This window comes from Lagenorhynchus albirostris, chromosome 5 (genome assembly GCF_949774975.1).
Source record: "Lagenorhynchus albirostris chromosome 5, mLagAlb1.1, whole genome shotgun sequence".
NCBI lineage: Eukaryota > Metazoa > Chordata > Mammalia > Artiodactyla > Delphinidae > Lagenorhynchus > Lagenorhynchus albirostris.
The window spans coordinates 117876037-117898672 of record NC_083099.1 but is presented as its reverse complement, the minus strand read 5'-3'; the positions used below and the strand labels follow the sequence as shown (position 1 = coordinate 117898672).

The 22636-nt window shown below is 34.1% G+C and overlaps 1 protein-coding gene across 4 annotated transcripts in view; it reads right to left on the bottom strand.

The window, feature by feature from the left end:
* The window catches only part of USP25 (ubiquitin specific peptidase 25), a 138594-nt gene that overhangs the window by 23515 nt on the left and 92443 nt on the right, over nucleotides 1–22636 (bottom strand). For 2 of the 4 annotated variants that reach the window (XM_060150761.1, XM_060150760.1), the window contains exons 15-20: nucleotides 21981–22051; nucleotides 20678–20906; nucleotides 19045–19245; nucleotides 9797–9936; nucleotides 4666–4779; nucleotides 2372–2467 (exon numbers count right to left, since the gene is read on the bottom strand). In XM_060150761.1, the coding sequence (XP_060006744.1) occupies nucleotides 2372–2467; nucleotides 4666–4779; nucleotides 9797–9936; nucleotides 19045–19245; nucleotides 20678–20906; nucleotides 21981–22051 (851 nt within the window). The remainder of the gene's footprint in view (nucleotides 1–2371; nucleotides 2468–4665; nucleotides 4780–9796; nucleotides 9937–19044; nucleotides 19246–20677; nucleotides 20907–21980; nucleotides 22052–22636) is intronic. The other 2 variants (XM_060150762.1, XM_060150763.1) reach the window with 2 other exon arrangements.

Sequence of the window (22636 nt, the reverse complement as noted above, 5' to 3'; positions counted from 1 at the left end):
TCTCTATATATGCATGTTTTTAAAAACAAAGGGAAAAAACCAGAAAGGTTATACAAATGTTAGAAGTGGTTACAACAGGGCAGAAGCAGACTGTTGTTATCAGTTTTACTTAAGACACCTCTACATTACTGAATGATTGCATTTGTATACGTTATTTTTGTTATTTATATGACAAATTTCCTCAAATTTTATATTATCAGCTAGAACTTTCCAAATGCTAATCATTTACCTATACCAAAAGTATACATTAATTATAAACTGATAATGTTCACCTACGTATTCCTTAATTACAGATAGATGAAAATATACACAAATATAAACTTCAGAGATTTTGTGCTGCTTCAAAATCAGAGGGTATATTTAAAAAGACAAATATATGAGATATAGAAAATACACGAAGGATAAGATGCAAAGGGCATCCCCAAGGTGATGATGAAAGGAGATCTCAAGACATCAGTTATATACCAGGAATAAAGGAAAATCAATGCAAACTGGAGCAGGTCATAAAGCTCCAGAATAGAATTCCACAAGAAAATAAAGCTGACAAAGAACAGAGCAAAAAACTAAGCAAACAAAAAACAAAACAACCAATTCCAAGGAAAATGAAAGATGAGGGAAAAGAAGTAAAAGTAATAATATGTATGACTTACTTCAACCCTGAGTAGCACACAAGAAATAATAATACAAGCTGAGAATTCTGAATTAATCAAATGACAAGATTCTTATACACATATTGCGTGTGTGTGTGTGTATGTTGATGGAGGGATGAAAACTGTATGTGCTGGTGCGTGTATATGGGGCAGGAGAATAAAGAGGGCTCATCATTCACGTCCCATGGTAGGGAATTCAACAGGAAATGTGTAAACTAAGAATCACAAAATCACAAGCACTCTAAATAAAGATATAGAATTAATGCCAAAAGGATTTGATGAAATAACTGAAAGCTGTTACCAGAGCTGGGGGTGGGAGGGATATGATGTGACTACTGTTGTTTGTAGTATGTATAATTAGTTGGCTCTTTAAAATATATGCAGGTATTAATTTAATAAAAGTTAAGTTTCCAGTTCAACTGGAAAATAAATAAAGATACCCAACTTGACAAAGATGACAATGGTACTATCAAGGACAGATAACTCTTCCATAAGAAACAAGAAAACTTTTGAACACACATATTTAGTGTTTTCTAAGAAAAGAAATGTAGACTGCCTGGGAATAAGGATTAATTTTTAAACATAAAAGTTGTTTTTCTTTTCTTTCTTTCTTTTTTTTTGATAAGAGTAGTTTTCAACCTCTCTCATGGGATCTTAACAGAGTGAACAACTCATCTTGGGACCAGCCTGCCAGAACTTCAACAGTTTAGCACCTAAGTCCTATATCCCAGGAAACCCCTCAGTCCCAGGCATACCAGGATGATTGGTCACTCTAATTCTAACCAGTTCAAAAGTGTTTATTGATATAAGGCTACTAGTCACAAGGCCTTTGTTTATACTATATACCAAAAGAAACACTGAAAATAAGCAGTTTCTTAAAGACTGCAGTGAATGGTGGTATAGAACATTAAGGGAAAATTTTAGATTTTAAATGTCAAGAAAGGGAACATGTAGCTTTGTTGAAGTGAACTATACCTCAATAAAGCTGTTTTTTTTTTTTTAAAAATAACAAACACTAAAAGGGGCCTGGTGGGGGGGTAAAGTAATGAATTGGCTTTGGTTAACCTAAAGAAAGTGACAAACGAAACACAGTGTTTTCATCTTTCAAATATATAAGAACAAATAATAATGTAATCAAAACATTAGATCTGGTATTAGAGGGAATAAAGATTTAGTCATGGAATAATGCATCAGCTTGATGGCCTGAAGTCTTGAAATGACAAGGATATTAAAATTAATTATGGAGAAAACAAGAAATATAAGATAATAAATGAATGAATCATTTTAGAAACAACTAAATGAAGAAATCAATTTAGTATGAAATGATAATAAAAGTAAAGAAAAATATTATAATTTTGACTAACAATATTACCAGAGGAGAAAATAAACTATTACCAGAAGTATTTACTCAGTTCCTATTTTTGCCCATCAATACCCTTTATTTGCTTCAAATACAATAAATTTCTGCTAACAAATCAGAGGTGTACTATTAGGATAGCTCAGGTAAATTGCTTTGTTTTTGTTTAATTATCTGACTTTAAAAAGAATAATCAGTCTTAGATTCATGCATAAAAGAAACCCCTAGAACATTATGTGGCCATGATTAGCCATGGATAGGAAGAGAGAAGGTATACAGGAAAACAAATTTAATTCAAGGAAATAAAACGTTTTAAGAAGTTTATTTTAAAAATAAATAAATAAAATGAAAACGTTCATTGTACCTTAAAGAACCCTGCTTCAGGGCCACACCTGTCATATACATTCCGGGATTTACCTATCGCCATGATAATACCTTGCATGTTCGGTGTCATCATGATCTGCCACAAGGGATTTAAAGTAAGAACTTTTGAATGGTTATCATAAAAAAAAAAAAAATCAAAAAACCAAAATAATTCCTTTACATGCAAGTTAAAAGTCCTTTGTTTTTACATGCATGTTAAAAGTCCTTTGTTTTTCACTATTTATAAATCAAACGTTGCACTTTTTTGTAGCAAATGTGATCTGATATGCATATAAGTATCTCGAAATCTTCCATACAGGGCCACAGTTAGCTGACATCGTGCCTTTGTGCGAAGTGCAAAAAGGCATACTGTCTGAACTGAAGAATTTTTTTAAAAGGCACCCCCTTCTTGACAGACAATTTAGAAAAATGTGCTGCTCTCTAAGAGAACCATTTAGAAAAAGCAACACTTTTTTTATTAAAAAAGATGCCTCTTCTTTAAGGCTCGGGGAACTGAGCATTAGCTCAATTCCAACTCCACTTCTGCCGGTTGGCCCGGCACCCCTGCCTGCACAACCATACAGTCTAAATATCTAAGCAGCAGCCCTGTACCCATATGACTTCTTTTTAAAAGTTACAAGGCACATGCACTGTTAAACTACCACTCCAACGAATTAAAAAAAAACAAAAACACAAAACACAAAAAAAACTCTGCCAAGAGCATAAGCACTTGCACAAAAGGTAGTGTTAAATGATTAATCACAATTCTACTTTTTTAAATGCCAGAAGGCTCACCCTAAAACAAGCACTAAGATGCTTGATCAACAAATTAACATTTTTACTAAAAACATGCCAGTTTCCATAATCTGCAAGCACCAACATGGTAACAGTTAAACAGAAAAACGTACCGCTATTAAGTACTAAATATTTAAATATTTCTTTGTCTTCATAATAGTTTATTATGTACTATGCCATTTTGTATAATGGACTTGGGCAACTGTGGACTTTCGTATCTGCTGGGGACAGGGAGGGTACTGGAATCAATCCACCGCGGATACCAAGGGATGACTGTATTCTTAAATGTTTGTATTTTAAAATATCTGCAAAGTGAAACAACTCAAGACACTAAGAAGCTATCATATTAGAGCAATAAAGAGAGTGCATCCATTACCTCTGATTCACTGAACCTATTACCCATAGTATTTATTTTGGAGTACACACTGACAGTTGCAATATACCTAACATTAACTGCTTCAGAAAATCCTTCTGGCCAGTTCCTGACTCACAAACCTGCTTCTTATTCTCTTTACGGCCCATGCTTTCTTACAGTAGCACAGTAATAGTAATGTCTTTATGACACGTCTGATTTTGCTGATTAACTCATATAAGAGTTTAATCATAACCTTGAAGTAAGTCTGAAAAAAACATTACTTGGAAAAAACTATTCAATATACATTCAATTCTCATCCATGCCAGTAAAAACTAACAAATGATAGAATCCAGGGTCTGTCTTTTCTGTTGTTACTATTCAGAAACAGCTTTACTGGCCCCCTCTCAAATACAGAAAAGATCAAAACTGAATAGTGTAAAGAAAAACGTGGTAAAGGGGAAAAACTATCTGATGGGATCAGGACAACAGCAATTTTCATCTGGATTCCCAAGAACCATATCATGGGAAACAAAAATGCCTCCATACTGTTAGAAAACTAAGCAGATGAGAATTAACAGTGGGGCAGTAAGAAGAGATAAGATGGAGGTGCCCAGTGTATACAACACTGGTAGGCATTTGACTATGTTGATGAATCATTCAATTCAGTCACACAGAGGGTGCAGAAGAAAAAAGAACAAAACAGTTATCTATACACTAATCTGTATCTAATCTATATCTAATCAGATTGTAGGATCTTCTGGTAGGAAATAGTGGCAAAGTATTATAATCCATAATTCAAGGAAAGTAGGAAAGGAAAATATTTTTAAGTGCTCAAAATTTCTGCTATTTAAACAAACCTTATCAAAACCTATCAACCCTAGAGTAAACAAATCCTATGTCTGCACAAAAGAATTAACTCTAGCAACATAAAATTATTCTTTTGACAAATCCATAAGCTTTCTACTTAAATCTTCATTTGAAATTCGAAGTACTGTCAGCAATTGGTAAGGTAATTTCAGACTGTGGGTGGCAAAGCTGTATGTTATGCAGCAACAGACAATGTAAGGGTGCAGGCATGCCCAAAGTGCTTGCATTAAATAGCAAAAAACAAGTGGAAACAGTGCAGAGGGCTATAATAAAGGTACCTCGTCATCATAACCCCCCTCCTTTGACTCAATCATAAGTTTCCCTACATGAGGAATCGCCACCTCTACAACTTGCTGGTTAGAAGGTGGTTGGCTTGTGGTATTTTCAGGTTTCTGCAGAAGAAAATCATTAGTGTGAACATTAGAAAAGAGCACAATGGAAGCACTCAGTTTAAGTGCATAGACTCTTGATCCTTTTAAAAATACCTGCATTTTTTTAGCATGAAATGAAAACATCTAAAACTGAACACTAAAGCAAATGCATTAATCAGGTAATAATACAAGATTTCCAGCTTTCACTTTGCATCTCAAACACTAAATTAAATTTTAATTTTTTTTCCCACAAAGCATCTTCAAATTCTTAAAAATAGTTAATACTGAAGTTGTATTTCCTACTGCTGTCTCTACAGGTGAAAGTTTTATTTACTTTTTTATTTTTTAATATTATTTTTTTTCCTGTACGCGGGCCTCTCACTTTTGTGGCCTCTCCCGTTGTGGAGCACAGGCTCCGGTTGCGCAGCTCAGCGGCCATGGCTCACGGGCCCAGCCGCTCCGCGGCATGTGGGATCTTCCCGGACCGGGACATGAACCCGTGTCCCCTGCATTGGCAGGTGGACTCTCAACCACTGCGCCACCAGGGAAGCCCTTATTTACTTTTTAAAATTCTAATAACTCCACAAAGCCTTTCTAGAGATCTCCATCAAAATAAGATATGACCTCCTCTGAATCCAGGAGAGTCTGTAAGTTTTCTTTCTTATGATTTTACCTTTCTATCCTTTCTAATAATCGATTGTATAGCTACTTAATATCCACACCCTACTGTGTTTAAACCCACTCGGTCGCAGCCTATGAGACCTAGTACAATATATTTACATCATGAGTGTCCAGTGAATTCTTGTTTTGGGGAAAGCTGCTAGAAAGTGATATCCATTTTTAAAAACTCAGATTCTTCTTCTTTTCTTTGTTAACAAATTCTAAGAATTTCACTAACCCAAACTAATGGAGTGGAAGCCAGTGTGAAATCCAGAAAGTCCACTCAAAGACACTAATATGGGGCTTCCCTGGTGGCGCAGTGGTTGAGAGTCCGCCCGCCGATGCAGGGCACACGGGTTCATGCCCTGGTCTGGGAAGATCCCACATGCCACGGAGCGGCTGGGCCTGTGAGCCATGGCCTCTGAGCCTGCGTGTCTGGAGCCTGTGCTCCTCAACGGGAGGGGCCACAACAGTGAGAGGCCTGCGTACCGCAAAAAAAAGACACTAATATGGTTCATTCAAAACACTGTTCAGATTTCACAAGGATCTTACTTTACTGAATGGATTTATAACTAGCATATTCACTATTCACCTACAAACAAATTTCAGAAGTACTTAAGGTGCCTGAAAGCAGCTTGCTTAAGTAATTCCAAATTGCACCATAAAAATTTCCCTAAGCAAAGATGAACTTTACTTTTGACATCAAATAAACAGAAAATTTTAATAAAAACAGAGTGGTTTTACTGCAGTTTAAAATACAGGTAAATTTTAGTGATGTGAAGATTTTCTGAATATTCCGAAGTACATATGCAGAAGAAGTTTAACTGAACAATAAAACAAGAATAATGGCCAAGACCGGCATTGCTTCCTTTAAAAGAAATGTTATTTTTAACCATAACATTTTCAGAAAAGCTTTCCTCGTTCTGCTTGAGTCCTCAATTTTTCAAGAGGAACCAACCAACCTGCATGGTTGTCATGATCTTGAGAGCTAATATTCAGCTAACCCAAAACCTGACACATTAATTGTTGTTCTATAAATGATAGGTATTACAAATATTATACTATTATGCTTCTTGAAATTGCTTATACCGGAATAATCCTAACCCAATATTACTACTTACAGAGATAAGCTTGGTCTATGACATTTAATTAAGGATTTTTAATCCTTCCAGCATTTGAGAGAGGAAGAATTGTCCTACGTCTCCATTCACAAGAGTGAAATATAAGCAGGTAAACTAAGAAATTTGTCTTAACTTTTGGTGAAAAATTTCTCATAAGCAAACCAACCCAAAACAATACTATATTAAGAAGAAAAAATACAAATTTAAGGCAAGTAGCAACCAGAAAATGTATTCCTTAGAATACTTATCCTTAAAAAATGATATGTTTCCTTTGAAAAATAACTGCACTTAGGAAAAATAAATGTTCTATAATCCTTTCCAGTTGCCACAGAAGAGTTTCAACAGCAATAACACTAATTAATTATTTGGGTGAAAGTTGAAAAAGGGAAGAAATTTTGGGCGTATGTAGTTATTTTGTGTCCATCAAGTTTAGATATCCTAAAGTACCATAAAAAATTTTCATATAAAGAATTTTAGGGTTCACTGAAGTACATTTATCTTTTCCTTTTACTGTCAGGTCCCATATGAACACCTTAACAAAGGCTGAACTTGAAAGAGATTAAAGATAAGTTCCTCAGTTAATAAGTTGTAAAAATAATTAGAACACAAAGATTTTTATTAATTGCCTGAATCTATTAAATACATGATTTTTTAAAAAAGTGGTCCCATAAAAGGGTGATTAGAAAGCTATATATCTTCAACCCCTTTGGCTCCCTTAATATGCTCATACCATTTTAACCTACTAACTTATGGGGAATCTAGTCTAAAGAAATAACCAGAAATATGGAAAAAGTTTCATATTTAACAGCCTATTTATAATAATGTAAAAGTAGAAATCAATATATAAGGGGGAATGAGTAAGTAAGAATTTAATCACTTAATGGAATACTATTCAACCATTAAATGTTTTTTAGTTTGTAACATGGGGAAACGGTTATGTTCAGTGATTAAAAGAAGAAAAGTTAAGATATAAAATTTTATATACAGTAGTAACTCAATTACAAAAATAAATCCCAAATCTGTATATAAGAATGAAAGAAAACATACCAACTTATTAAGTGATTAACTTTGGGTAGTGGAAATATACATGATTCTTTCTTAGAGTCTACTTTTTTGAATTTTTAAATTTTCTAAAATATTTCACTTAAAATGAAAGACATTCTTCTAAAAAGCAAGCTGTCTAAACATCTGGAGAGTATCTCTCTATGGTTTCTGTGATTCTAAGCTTTCCAGGAAATTCTTCTTCTACTAAGGTTGGAACTTTATTGTGTATTTGTGAAATGTTTAGGATTTAAGTAACAGAAGGAAATAAAGAGAGACTTAGGGCCTACACTACATGCTAGGCACTTAAAAAAATGATCTTAATTCATCCGACAATCACCTCCATTCTATATAAAAGAAAACTAAGGTTTAGAAAAATTAAGCAACTTATTTCAAGTTTGCATACCTAGCAAGAAGTAAAATTAATATTCAAAAACCCAGGACTATTTAATCCCCAAATCTAAAGACTCTGAAATTTAGTTTCTAATGTATACCTTTAAATGAGAAAACCCAGTAGGTGGTTACCATGATCCTAAGCAACTGACCATGAGACCAGGAACCACTGGTCAGACAGTCATGATTAATATATTCTCAGATATGCTGCAGAATTTATACAGACAATGTGGCCAACTATTGGTGCTACTCCAGAAGATATGCCAGATAGAAAAATATTTATGCTAGCTATCATATTCCCTCAATGCCATCTTTTTTCAAGTAAAGGTGAAGCAGCAGATTGCTAGCGTATAAGATGATATCCATATGAATAAACTAATCAATCAAAATTTAAGTGCTGATTTCTACAAATTTAAATTACACGATTAGCCGAACTAAAAAAAAAAAAAAAAAATCATGATTCTACATTAAGCTAATTAATGCTTCCAGCTTTCTGATACCAGTTAAAAGAATGATACTTATTAACCATAATGTAGGCTCTAACAAATAAAAATCTTAATTAGCAAAAGCCCTGGCAAATTATTTTTTTTATATCAGGCAAAAATGTTTCTCCCTTGTTACCTACTCCTGTGTTTTTTCTCCCTCCCTAGGGTTTCTTCTACCATCCCCCAAGAAGTAGAAATCCCAGATCTATTAAAAGAAGCATTTTTCAGGAAGTGCTTTAGAGTTAGCAGTTCCTCATCTCAAGTTTTTTAGTCTCCAGGGACATTTGCAAAATTCGAAATGATCAAAAAAAAATCTATATTAATACGTTTTTTAATGGTAAGATGATATATAATCAAACTTTTTCAAAAAGGAAATTAAATTAAAAAATAATTTCTGATTACTTTGTTCATCAAAACATAATTAACAGAATACCCTATTAATTGAACATTTTGGTTAATCAAGATCTTATCATATTAAAGACATCACTGTAATTAGCAGGCTATTGTTGAGATTAAGTTCACTCAGTGGAAAATTACCTGTTGAAAAATTACATGCCCTGTTCGCTTTAGCACTCTAGGAGTGGAATCTTCAAATCCTAAAATTAGCTATCACGAAACTTGTATTAGAGTTGCTTGTGCTCACTAATAAAATAAAAAATAAATGACTATAGCAACTGAATAGTTTTGTAGTATGAAACTCTTGAAACAACATCTCTCAGAATATCATATTCATTGAAACGTAATGCAATACCAATGTGCTCAACTTACTGTTATAAAAAGACACACTTGAATACTTGAAAATTAACAATAAAGGAGGCTTATAATGACAATTTTATACAGGACACGAAATATGCATAAAGTGTTTTATAATATCATATTTATTCTACTAATAATACTCTAACCTAGACTATCTAGTATTTTGTTAAACACAGTCCATGAAACAATGAAATTTATACCTTATATTACCAACTATTCCAATGTAGTAAGACTAAAGATGGGAGGAGGGGTTGAAAGAAAAGAAAAATAATGCTAAATTTTGTACTTCTCTTTTTTAAGTTCCAAATCAAATGACTAGTTTAGTCTATGATTATAATTTTTCATAATTCTCTAACAGGAAGATAGAAACTTTTTTTTTAAAAAGAAGCATTTTAAAAATTACAGCTGAGGAAATTACAGCCTGGCAGTTAGGTGACACCTACAATCATTCATCATGTTCAAGCGAAGCCGTCCTTTGGCCTGGTCTCTCCTGACTCCCAGACAGGTCATTCTCCTTATACTGCTAGGAAACCTCGTGAACATTGATGGGTATGTTCAGAGAGCTAAAAGAAAAATTCTTACCGACTGTAAAACTGTTTCAGGACTTTTATCTTCATGCTCATGTGATGCCTTGGTAATTATTCGAATAGTTTCTTCTTTCAAATGCTTTGAGAAATCACTTCTTGATGGCTGCTCTAGATATTCTGGTTCTCCTGCTTGTGCTTCATGAGAAAAGAATCAATTGTATATCTAATATAAATCAGTGAGTCTATACTAAGATATATCTGTAATTTATTTCTCATTTGAAGTTATACAATAATTAATTTTACTTTACTTACTCAATTTAAAGTAATACATGCTTCAGTATACAGCACTTCCCCCAGAATTTACCAAAAGAAAGAATCAGATCTCAGAGTAGTCAAATAATTACTGAAGAAAGCACTCATTATAGTTTATGCTAAGAAATTCATAGTAAATTTCTTTGTCATGATAAGTATCAAAGTCTAACTTTGGAAAATCATGAGCATTCTACCAAAAAAAAAAGAAAAAAAAAAGAGGTGGGGGGGGTGGTTTGTACAACAATCCTGGTCTGAGTTTCTGTAGAGAGCACAGTAGCTGTTTTTCTGGACACAGTATCCTTTTTCATACTTACCTAACAAAATCCTAACCCTGAACGAACCCAACCTTCTATCTTTTCTGAACCTGTTCCTGGTAGCTGAGTGTTGTCAGAGAAAAACAATTAAAACTTGCCAAACTGGTACCAATATAAATTCAAGACTTCAAATACTACTTCCGTGAAGAACTCCTAAAGTTATATCTATTGCCTATGTTCTGAGTTCGAAACCCACAGATGCAACAATGTACTCTGAATGTCCACTGGGTATTTAACAGACTACCCCAAAATCCTTATACGACCTACAAGGCGTTATATAAATGGGTCTCTGCCTATCTCTCCAACATCGCCAGGTGTCCTTTGCCCTTTACTCAAAAAGGAACACATACCAGACTTTTTTCAGCTTATCTAATACATCAGAGAAGAGGTTTACCTTCCAACTTTTGTATCTTTCCTCATGTTCTTCCCTTTGCCTGTGTGTTCACCAATTCTCATCCCCCCCCACCATCTAATAACTTCTATATATGCTTTTGTTTGAATATCACTTCCTTATGGAAGTATTCCTGATAACCCCATTTCTAAAGCAGGGTTGCTCCTCCTCAACACTACTGACATTTTGGTTCAGATGATTCTTTGGTGTGGAGGATTGTCCTGTGTACCCAGGCATCCACCCACTAGATGCCAGTTGTACTGTCTCTGCAGATGTGACAACCAGAAATGTCTCCAGTATTGTCAAATGCCGTCTGAGGGACAAAATCACTCTCAGGTGAGAATAACAGCTCTAGAGTAAACGTATACTTTCTTTTTAATAGCACTTACCACACAATTATAACTTCATTATTTTTGTTAAGTATTTGTTTCAAGCCCATATCCCCTGCTAGACTGTAAGAATCCAAAGAGCAGTGATGCTATCTCCCTTTTGTATTGCTATTTCTTCAATACCTAGCATATAATAAGCACACAACAACTTAATGGAACAAATGAATTAATAAGCTAATGAATGGATAAAAAGAAATAAGAAAGTACACTAAAATATTCTACAGCGTTACTGGGATAGGATAAGTCCTTGCTCAATCAATTGGTGGGACACGACAGGATTACTGTCAACCTTTCCAATATTTTACTAATTTAAAACTTTTCTCAAAGTGAAATATTATTCAAAAAGAAATAATGTAATTTCAACATAGATGCACGAGCATTCATTTATCCAATGAATTCTAATTAAGTGTCTAACTATGTGCCTGGCTCTAGGCTAGGCACTGGGACTCTGAGTGTGAACAAAGCAGCCAGTCCCTACCCCCATGGAATAATAGTCAACTATGGAGAAAGTTACTAACCAAAGAATCATGCATATGAATTGTGACAATATCATAATAATACATTATAGGAATAAAATGGGGCAAGGGTAATTTAGGTTATGGGATATGAGATAAACTGACTTTTTAGCTGAAGTTAAATGGATTAGGTTTGAAAATGGAAGAATGAACAGCCCATGAAATGAGCATAAGCTCAGTCCAAAAGGCATCTAGTGTGGCTGGACTATAGTAAAACAAGAGGGGAGAGGTGGCAAGAGATGATGCAGATAGGGACAAAACGGAGGCCTTTGAGTCACAGAAGTTTTGAAGGGCAAAGCAAGGGAATAAACATTTTAAATACAATGGCAACATGTCAAGTTTAAAGAACATTATTCTGACCACACTGCAAAGAACAGATTAGAGAGGAAAGTAAAACTGGAAGTCAATGAAAGTACTAAAAGGTACTACAGCAATACGAGCAAGAAACGACTATTCTTTTGGATAACAGAGACAGCAAGAAAGAGAGAATTGGTTAGATTCAAGATGCATTTTAGACATAAAGGTTTGGAGACTGATGTGAAGATGACTTAAATTTTGGGTATGAGTGATTAGGATAATGGGAGTGAAATACACTATGACAAGGAAAACTAAAGGAAGAAATGCTTACAATGTGTGTGATAGGTAAAGAAGTTTAAAAAAGTTAAATGTCTTCATTTCTGTATTTCCTGACTTTGGACTGCAATGTTCTTTCAGTGTCCCTGTATGATAGACAAGGTTAAGAAAATCTTAACCACTACAACTCCAGCTTAGCAAGTCTTCTGCTTCTGGAAGCTTTTGTAAGTGAATTAAGTCAGCTGCTCTAGGGATTAACAGAGAGAGACTTCTTGTTGATAAAGCTTTCATTACTTGTGTTTTCCCTCTTTGTCTCTTCTCACTGTAATAGATAAAACATCAGTAGTTGATAATAGGATGTGAGCGTAATGCAATGAGGGCCAAGAAATCCATCTGGTGTGACACTGGTCTAAGCCAGGGAAACCTGGACAATGTATGTAAATTAAGTCCTTAAGAGAAAAAGTAATTTTATCTGATCGACACAGTCAAATACACCTTAGGTCCCCAGCGTCGTTTCCTTCCATATAGGGATTTGAGTCCAAAAACCTTATGTGATGCTGAATGATTCTGCCTAAATGTCATATAAAACTATTTCCTCTAGAATTTTCCCTGTGTAAATATCTTCCAGGGAACTTATTTGAGTGGTACTGTAATCACAGTAGGTAAACCTATAAGGATTCGGTTCTGGGAGTTTGGAAACAAAAACCCAAACTTCATTCCCAACATGTTTGTTGAGCATATGCCATTTTTAGTACCGAGCTAGGTATTAACAATGGTTTAAAAAAAAAAAAAAAAAAGACAGAAAATTTACTCACTTTAAGGAACTCTCAACAAAATCAGATAAATGTATACTCCATTACAACACGAAGTACTGAATGCAATAACAGACTTATGCACAACGTCCTACAGAAGCATTGTGGACCTAATACACACACTTGGAATGATGCTGCATGCTAAGAAAGGAGGAATGTCAACTGAGCTGAGTCTTGAAGGATTTGTAGAGAAAATTATATTGATGAGAAACAAGATGATTCCAGGCAGAAGGAATAGCATATGCAAAGGCACTGTAAGGACAGATAAAAGATTAATAAAATCCTTGCTATTAATGAGCCTTTACACTGGTAATCAAGATGAAATATAACATAAATTTGGTAGTGAGAATAGACTGGGACTAGAATAGAGGAAAAAAGGTAATAATTGCTACAGGGGTAATTAGGGGGATTCATAAAGATTTGGGGATATGAGGAAAGTCTTAAAATGGATAAAATTTCAAGAATAGTGAGGATAAGAGGACATTTTCCAAATGAAGGATACTTCATGAGCAAAGCCTTAATGACAGGAAAATAACCTACAAGCAAGAATAATGGGGAATACCCTGGCTTAGATGAAACATAGAATAGTAGTCTTGAAAGAATTACAAGGGAGTCAGATTATAATAGAGGGTCTTCATAAAAAAGGAAAGAGGTTTTAGCTTCATTTTGTCAAACCAGAAGAGTAAAAAACATGTTCACTAGAACAAATAACCAAAGGAGGAAAATAAAAGGCTCTTTCCACTACCTAGACATAAGCACTATTAATATTTTTAGTATTATATATTCCAGATTTTACCTACCCAAATTTTTTTAAACAAAAAGTTATTCTGAATATACTGTTTTTAACTTAATATAACAAACATTATTCCTGTCGATACAATTTTTACTGGTTATACCGTGTTCTTCTGTATAAAGGGCTCATACAACTAATATTTTTCCATACATTTAGGCAATTTCCATTTCTTTGTTAAAAACAACATTAGGACAAAACATCTGGCTCTTTTATGCTTTTTGCATGCACAATAGTTTTTGTTCATCCTGTAACCCTATAGAAGTCTCACGCAACAGTTTCTGTTCATCCTGTATCCCTACAGAAGTCTCATCCCTGCTAGCCTATATAAATGGTAAGAGCTCAATAAACAGAGACCACGCTGTTTCCTTTATGCACTAACTGGCATTTTATGTACTAACTGGTCCCACAGTTATTAAAGTGTTATTGTTCAGGCTTCAGCTTGAAATACAGCTGGTGATTACTTATGTGACATTTGTTACTCTTAATTCCTGGGAAGTTTTCTTTAGTTACCTACCTGCAGCTACAAACTCCTAAACACACTCATTTCACCGTGAATGACCAGTTCTCTGTAGAGGTATAAAATGTCCCTGTACCCGGAGTATCTTTCTAATCATTTATTTAGTTTATGGATGCTTCACTGAGATTTTTGGATGGCTATCCTCCACATAATATATTTTCCAGCCATGTTCTATGTTGATAATAGAACTTATTCATTCACCTATTTGGCTGTTATATAAAATCCAACATTCTGAGAGTACTCAGAACTTGCTCCTTTAGTCCACCTTCATGTTGAAGTAAGGGGTTGGGAGGACCTTGGGGGTGTTCTATGCCTGTTTCCTGGTTGTGGCCTTTAGCATTTTAAGAGTCAACTTGACAAGCAATTGACTTTCTGTTAAAGCATAAGGATCTGCTCTCTAATCAACTATTTAAAAAAAGAACAACAACTCATATCTTTCAGAAGTATTTTATACCTTAACTTACTAATGAGTCATACTTATTACATGCACATTTAGAACAATATTTAAAGAGTACTGCATCAAAGAATAGCAGTCCATTTTTCTTACAGAAATGTATTTAAAATCAATGATTCCCCAAAAGCAGCCTGTAAAGAGCCATGCTAAGCTGGCTGCATAGAATCATCACAGAAACAATTTTAAGACTTCAGATTCCTAGGTGGCACCACAAACAGAATTCTCAACAATGTGGGGAGTACAGGCTTAGGAACCAAAGTTAAACCTAAAAATTATCCAGGATAGAGCTATATCTGCACAACATACTTTTAGCCTTCTTCCCTAATGTATAGTTATTTTGGCTATCCTTTTTTTTTTTTTACATATACATCTTTACTGGAGTATAACTGCTTTACAATGTTGTGTTAGTTTCTGCTGTACAACAAAGTGAATCAGCTATACGCATACATATATCCCCATATCCCCTCCCTCTTAAGCCTCCCTCCCAATCCCACGCCTCTAGGTGGTCACAAAGCACCAAGCTGATCTCCCAGTGCTATGCAGCAGCTTCCCACTAGCTATCTATTTTACACTCCTTTTTAAGTGTAATTTTACATTCCTTTTTAAACGGTTGCATTCCCATACACTGAGGATCACCCCTAGGAGACTCATTATTGCAATTTCCATAGGGAATGAAATCAAATCAGAAAATATTCAAGGGGCATCAACCATTTGTCATTTATTATGCTAGATTCTGGAGATTTAAATAAGAACATCACCTGGTCCCTGTTTTAAAGGAACTTGAAAATATTGAGGATATTGTTCATTCTACCAGGTCTGACTCTCAGGAACCAGCTGTACTTTCCTGGAATATCAGCTTATTTTTGTCAAAAATGAGGTCATTTTTTGGTTTCAGCTCCTTTCTGTTTTTAAAATCTGAGTATGTTATATATATTGTAAGGACTTCAAATAGTTTTTGAGTAAGATATGGGTAACACAAGCAAAACAGGCAAAGCTCTCTCTCCTTCAGAATAATTTGTTTTATACATACAGCCTAGAGCCATGCTGCTTAACCACAGGTACACCTCAGAATTATCTGAACATCTTTTTAAAAATATATATTCTGGACCCTTCCTCCACTGATTCTGAGCCCAGTAAATCTTAGGTGGTATGTCCTGTTTATACTCAGAAAAAGTCCCCCAGGTAATTCTGATGTATCGATATATACCGTGGTAAAGAACCGTTGGCTAAATCTCTAAACATAAGTGTTAAGGTAAGTTTTCTTTTGCACTAGGCAGGTTAGGGAGGTAGTGTGAGATGGACTAAAGAATACTTTTCTATCATTTATTATTTAGTTTCAGTAAGACAATGAATTGTGTGGGAGAAGTGAGGCCTATGGATTTCTTCGTCACCTGTTAAAGAAGAGGAACAAATACTCATTTAATTAATACTATATAAATTAATATTCTTATTTGGAATATCACCCTTAAGAAATTAGATTTTAATGGTTCTTAGGTTACAGCTTTACTGAAAAGATTTGCAGGGAGAGAAAAAAAATCACTGATGGATTTTATAAACAGGATTTCCTTGTATTACTTCCACTAGTCACTCATAATCCTAGTGCACACCTGAGAGATTTAAACACAGGTTCTCTCTGATAGTCTGAAAGTATTATACCAAATTAAACAAATTACTTTGAAAACTGTGAGGAGAAACAGGAAAAAGATGGCATAGGCATTAAAGTAAAATTTCTCTACTTATGATAGGATGTTAAGTGATTCCAATGAACACTATAATAGATTCCCTTATTCAACTGTGGTATGTTAAATTCCCCTGTAACAGAAGATGGATTTCTTAATATGATATGTAAGACAATACAGTAATACAAACCAATCTTTTAAACAATAATCTCACCCCCAAATTTATAGATTTAGAACATTCTATTTCTACTAACTCAAAATGCATACTTCTCGCAATCCTATACAGGACACAATGTTTTCTACTGAGGCAGTATTGTCACTGCTTTCTAAAAACCCAGTCTGGAAGATAACTATCATAGTAATTACATATGAACTGACCTTTCCATCTCTTTATTTTTTAGTTATTCTGGCTCCTTTCAGAAATACATCTGTACTTCTCTTCAATTTTTTTTTTTTAAAATACTAAAGAGGGACATGAACATATATGCCCAATACCTACTGCTGAATTTTTTAAAACTTACGAAACACCATATAAAGTGTACAATAGGAAGTATTGACCAGGATAAAAAGGGTGTGGAGCATACACACATGTGGCCTTTTCATAGCGAGGGAATATAAGATGACAAATGTAAATAATGGGGAAAAGTTGGCTAGTCCTGTCAGACAGGAATATTAGTGGGGAATATGTATTAGTCTGATTTAGTAAAAATAAAATGTGTCAAGTCTGTAAATTTAGATAGTCTTGTGAGAAACAGAAAAGATGGAAAAGAGACTGTATAGAATTTAATATTTTGATGTTACAAAATATAACTGAGCCAAGAATAATAGGGTTGGAGCTTAACCAATGACTGGAGCACTCACCTTCATCTGAGTGCTTAGGTGCCACTATCACGCCAATTGTGCAGCCCTGTCCTCCCACTAATAAGATAAGAAGAGCCATGTGCAACTGGAGCACTTAAAAGTTAAGCAAAGAATAACAGAGTAGCTCCATCTTGGGGCAAGTTCTAGGGAGTAATTTGGAAAGGATATGTACAGAAGACAAGGGATGAAATCACAAAGAGATGGAACTGACTCAAAAATGAAAGGAACTGTAACATAGTTACTACACTGTGATTTGAACTCAGAAACCTCTTGATATCTACTGAGCTATTTTACTTCCTACTAATATGGACAAAGTTACTATAATGAAACTGCACTGTTGTGAAACTATAGAGTTTCACCTGTTCTACACAGTGGCCCTTGATGTACAGGAAGAAAGTACAGTCCTCGTCTGGTAGAGCTCACCAGAGACTACAACGGTGGTATTCAGATATACTGTACTGCATTTCTGTATCAATATGTTGGTATCTTTGTTGGTATAATACCATTATCTTGGTCTTTTAAAAATTCTGAATCGATGTCACCTAAAATCAAGATCAAGGACTCAACTATTCAATTTATATTAGAACAAGTTCCAAGTCTGGAAAGATCTGTGCATGCCTACATCAGTCACCATACCATATTGTGGTATTACAAATCTCTCACTGAAAGAATAATTCCTTCTAAAGTTCAGATGATAATGCTGAAAACTACCTAGGTAAAGCTGCATGGGAATCTGTCTATAAAAGATGAAATTAAACAAACACCTAAAATGCTTTCTTCAAAAATAAAAACAAAACACACAGATCTTACCAAAAAAGGGTGATTCAAAATGATCCACTCAGAGTTATTTAAAAAAAAAAAAGAGAAAGAGACAAATGGGGTTAAGGAAAATATCTGTTTAATTTATCTCTTCTCATTTCCCCAACCACTAAACAGAAAGAGGACCTTTCCTACAGTACAAAATGTCATCCTAAAATATTTTGACAACTTAGTGATGAAATTAATCTTAAAAAAGATCATTAGACATTGTATTTTCAGCTTTGCTAGAAGATACTTTTGTACAGTGTTATTCTTAATATTTTACTGATTTTATCACCTAATAATTGTAGAATGTTTAATATTTATATTTTTATATACTTATCTTCTCATTTGTTTTACAGATCTATACAGATTTTTGCTTGGAATATATTAAATATTTAGTTCCTGCTAATTTTGTTTTTAACTTTAAGAATTCTGAAAAAAAATCAAATAAATACTCTATATGAATGAATACTATCTACCAGTAGTGTTATTTTGCTCAAATATGAAATTATTAGAGTTCATTCCTTTGACAGCTTTAGTGAATTGGCTTGGGTTACCTGCGGTTTCACAGTTTTTCTAAGCATCTTGCCAAAAAAAGTCAATCAAAGTAGGCAGAATAGGTAGAGGGAGAGTTAGCAGAATCATCTCATTTAACTTGAAAATGATATATATGTACATACAGTGTTATCTGGCAAAGGAGTAAACTAAATTGTTGCCTTTTATTATCTCTGAGTGATGGAATTTCAGATGATTTTTACTGGAGTCTTCATATTTTAGGATAACTAAAGTTTTATGTTGTTTTTGCTTTTTCAATGAGCATATCTTATTTTTATAATAAAATATCAATAATAAACATGATATTGATAATAAAATGCAATAAAAGCAGACTAACCTGTTGTCACAGAAGACTCTGACTCTCTCAATTTCTGAGATGCTAAAAGTTTTTCCTGCAAAGCTTTCTGGGCAAGCTGTGCATCCCATTCTTCTAGTTCTTTCTCAAATCGCTGGTTGTCTTCCTCAACAAAATCTCTTAAGTCTGGTGGTAGTGTTTCTATTCCAACAAGGGCCTGCCCAGTTTCTTTATTAAACTCCTCTGCAAATCATATTTCAAAAACTATTATAAAATTAAGGATTAAAGGAAAAATGCAAAGCTCAAAATAGAAGGTGTTTCAAATGTATTTAAAGTACAAATTATTACCACTTGGCGAATCAATATTACCTATATATTAAAAGAAAACCCAAACAAATGCTCAGAAAAACAATGATGCAAATATTTGATAATCCATTATAGGTAATGTTCTCAGCTTTTACTTTTAGGCTGAAGAGTAAAAAAATGGAACAAGACATAAGGCCAAAATTGTTTGCTACTTTTCAAACACTGACATAGTGCTACTTTTTCTATTATAAAATACCAGACGTTTGATTATTCACGAAGTAAAACCACAAAATGAGAAGAAATAACTCATAACCTCGAAAGCTCAAAATAGAACTAAAATTCTTTTTCATCTGAAGCAGTTAAGTATAGCAATATACTTATATGCAATTTGAAAACTAATCAATCAATATAGCAAGATTTCTTTCAACATCACATAAGTAGTACTTAAAAGCGTTACTCAACCTCTACCACACACACACAAAATAAATTTTAGCTTTCAGTCATAAATGAACTGCCTAACTAGTTTTGCTAAATGGTTAAATAAAAAAGGAAAGTTTATTTTTATCAGTCTCAACAAACCTTTATTAAGTGCTTTTTATATGCAAAGCCTATATTAGAATATGAGAAATAAAAAGATTAAGACACAGTATGAAATGCTCCCTGGCTTTGAGCAGACCAGAGTGAAGTGCGAAAGACAAGTCAACATACAATTCCAACACACAATAAGTGCCCAATAGAGGTATGCTATGAGAACACAAGGAGGGATACTTTGTGGCAGGTCAAGGAAAACCTGGCAGAGCAGATGACATCTGAATTGAATCCTGAGAGATGAGAAAGAATTAGGCAAAAGAAGAAAGAAATAAGATCATTACTGGCAAAAAATAAAAACAGAAAACATAAGAACATATAGATATAAATGTGTGAAATGATTTGGTGTGAGCCAAAGAAGTTCAAATATTAGTGAAGTACATAAAGTTTGAAATGGACAATGGTTATAAATGAAGCTGGAGAGACAATTAGAGGCCAGAAAATGGAGGCTTTTTATGTCAGGTTAAGGAGCTTGAATATGAGTCCATGTGTGACATAGTCATTAAAGGGATTTTAACAAGGAGAAAAAAGTCCGATTTACATTTTATAATAGTTACTAAATAGTTAACTTTGAATACAAAATATATTCCAGTTTTCAGCCCTGGTCACATTACTTTTCAATTCCAGTTTTCTCACCTACAACAACCCAGCAGCATTTCCTAAGCATATTCATCACACTCTTTAGTAAACTACACTTAACTAATCACACCAGAGACCAGAGTCACATAAAAGGGTTACTTATTTAAAAATATATACCACCCTATATATTTCATATTCTTACCTTGTATTAAGAATTGTGGCTTATCATTTATGTACATTAAACAGTATGCACTGGCATTTCTATAACCACCAAAAGAGTCCCTCACTAGCTCTTCCCATGATGATTTTGTTACAGCAATATCATTGTACTTCATCCACCTGTTTTCACGATGATCAAAAATGTATGCCCAGTAGTGCCCGGCATTAGCTTGGCCTTCATGAACTAAAACAGCATGTAAGCGATAAGGAACCTAAATATGAAAAAGAAGAGTTAAACTGTAGTTATGTAGTCTATTACACCACATCCCATGAAACCCACAAACCATCTGACTGGAGGATCCCATAGGAGCATATGTTTTTTAACAAGAGTAAATTGGCTGGAATTAAAGTTTTGAAAAAATTAAACTATGAAATAAAAGAAGGCAGGGGGCGGAGAGGATAAGCAAACTAAAGACATGTAAAACAGACAGGTATGTAAATAAGATGATTTTCAAAACTTTGTAAGTATATTTGTTGATCTATTTATTTCTTTCGAATAAAGAACTTATGATGAACATTTTTATATACAGCACATGATTTGTTTAAATCTTCACAGTTATAAATTGATGGATGAGTTCAGCAAAATGGCTTATATAATAAGCCATTATATGAGCCTAAGAAGTTAAAATGTAACTGAGCCCTTTACCTTCTCCCATAATCTTTTATTTAGTTAGTTGTTTGTTTATTTATTTTTGGCTGCGCGGGGTCTTTGTTGCTGCATGCGGGCTTTCTCTAGTTGTGGTGAGTGGGGGACTACTCTTCATGGTGGTGCGCGGGCTTCTCATTGCGGTGGCTTCTCTTGTTGCAGAGCACGGGTTCTAGGTGCGCGGGCTTCAGTAGTTGTGGCTCACGGACTCTAGAGCGCAAGCTCAGCAGTTGTGGCGCATGGGCTTAGTTGCTCCACAGCATGTAGGATCTTCCCGGCCCAGGGCTTGAACCCGTGTCCCCTGCATTGGCAGGTGGATTCATAACCACTGCGCCACCAGGGAAGCCCCACTCCCATAATCTTAATATCGTTAAACAACCATGTAATTTTCCCATAGAATTTTTTTTTAAATGCTAAGCCCTTTTAGAAATTTTTGATAAATTTTATTATAAAAGAATAAAAAGGTAGGCTAATAAATACAGTATGAGAATACAACTGAATGAGGAAAATATTAATATAAAAATCTTAAAGTTCAACAATTTTATAACAAAAAGTATGAGAATTATGATAAATAACATAAAGATAAATTAAAATATGTAAATAATTTTGATAATGCTTACTAGCTCAAAATTCAACTTACTTGTATCATAGATTTGTCAGAGTACATTAGTTCAATTGTTCGATGGATTCTAGATATGCTTTCCTGCAAATCTAAGGATAGAAGATGCCATTTAATGATTAACATCAAGTATGTTTCTACTGAGACTTATAAGGTAGGGAATAAGGGTTTTCCTACCAATATGTTAGAGGAATAAGAAAAAGTTTCTAAAACTGTTCTAAAACTTACTATTCAGAATTTGTATAAAATGAAATTTAGTTCTTTATAAAAGATATAGCACAAAGGAAAAATGAAAACAAATATGGTTTATTTTAAAAATGTGCAGAGCCAATAAAGCTGAACTTTGTTCAAATTTATAAAGGAAGTTTCCAATGAAAATTAAAACTAACCCCCCCTACATATTTGTATAAAACAGGAAAAACTTTATTTTTTTCCTGTAGTTTATTCTTTTATTGCCCTAAATCAAGAATAAAGTTCTTTATCTTGATGAAGTTCCCCCTGTGTCAAAATATGTAACTTTGGAGCCAGAGGAAATTAGGGCACATAAGTTGAAAAGGGGAGCTATAACCTATACGAAAACCTTTAGAGTGAAATAAAATAACTTCACCACACATCACACACACACACATACGTATATGTATATGTACAGAAGTAAATGAATAAAAATCCACTTTAAT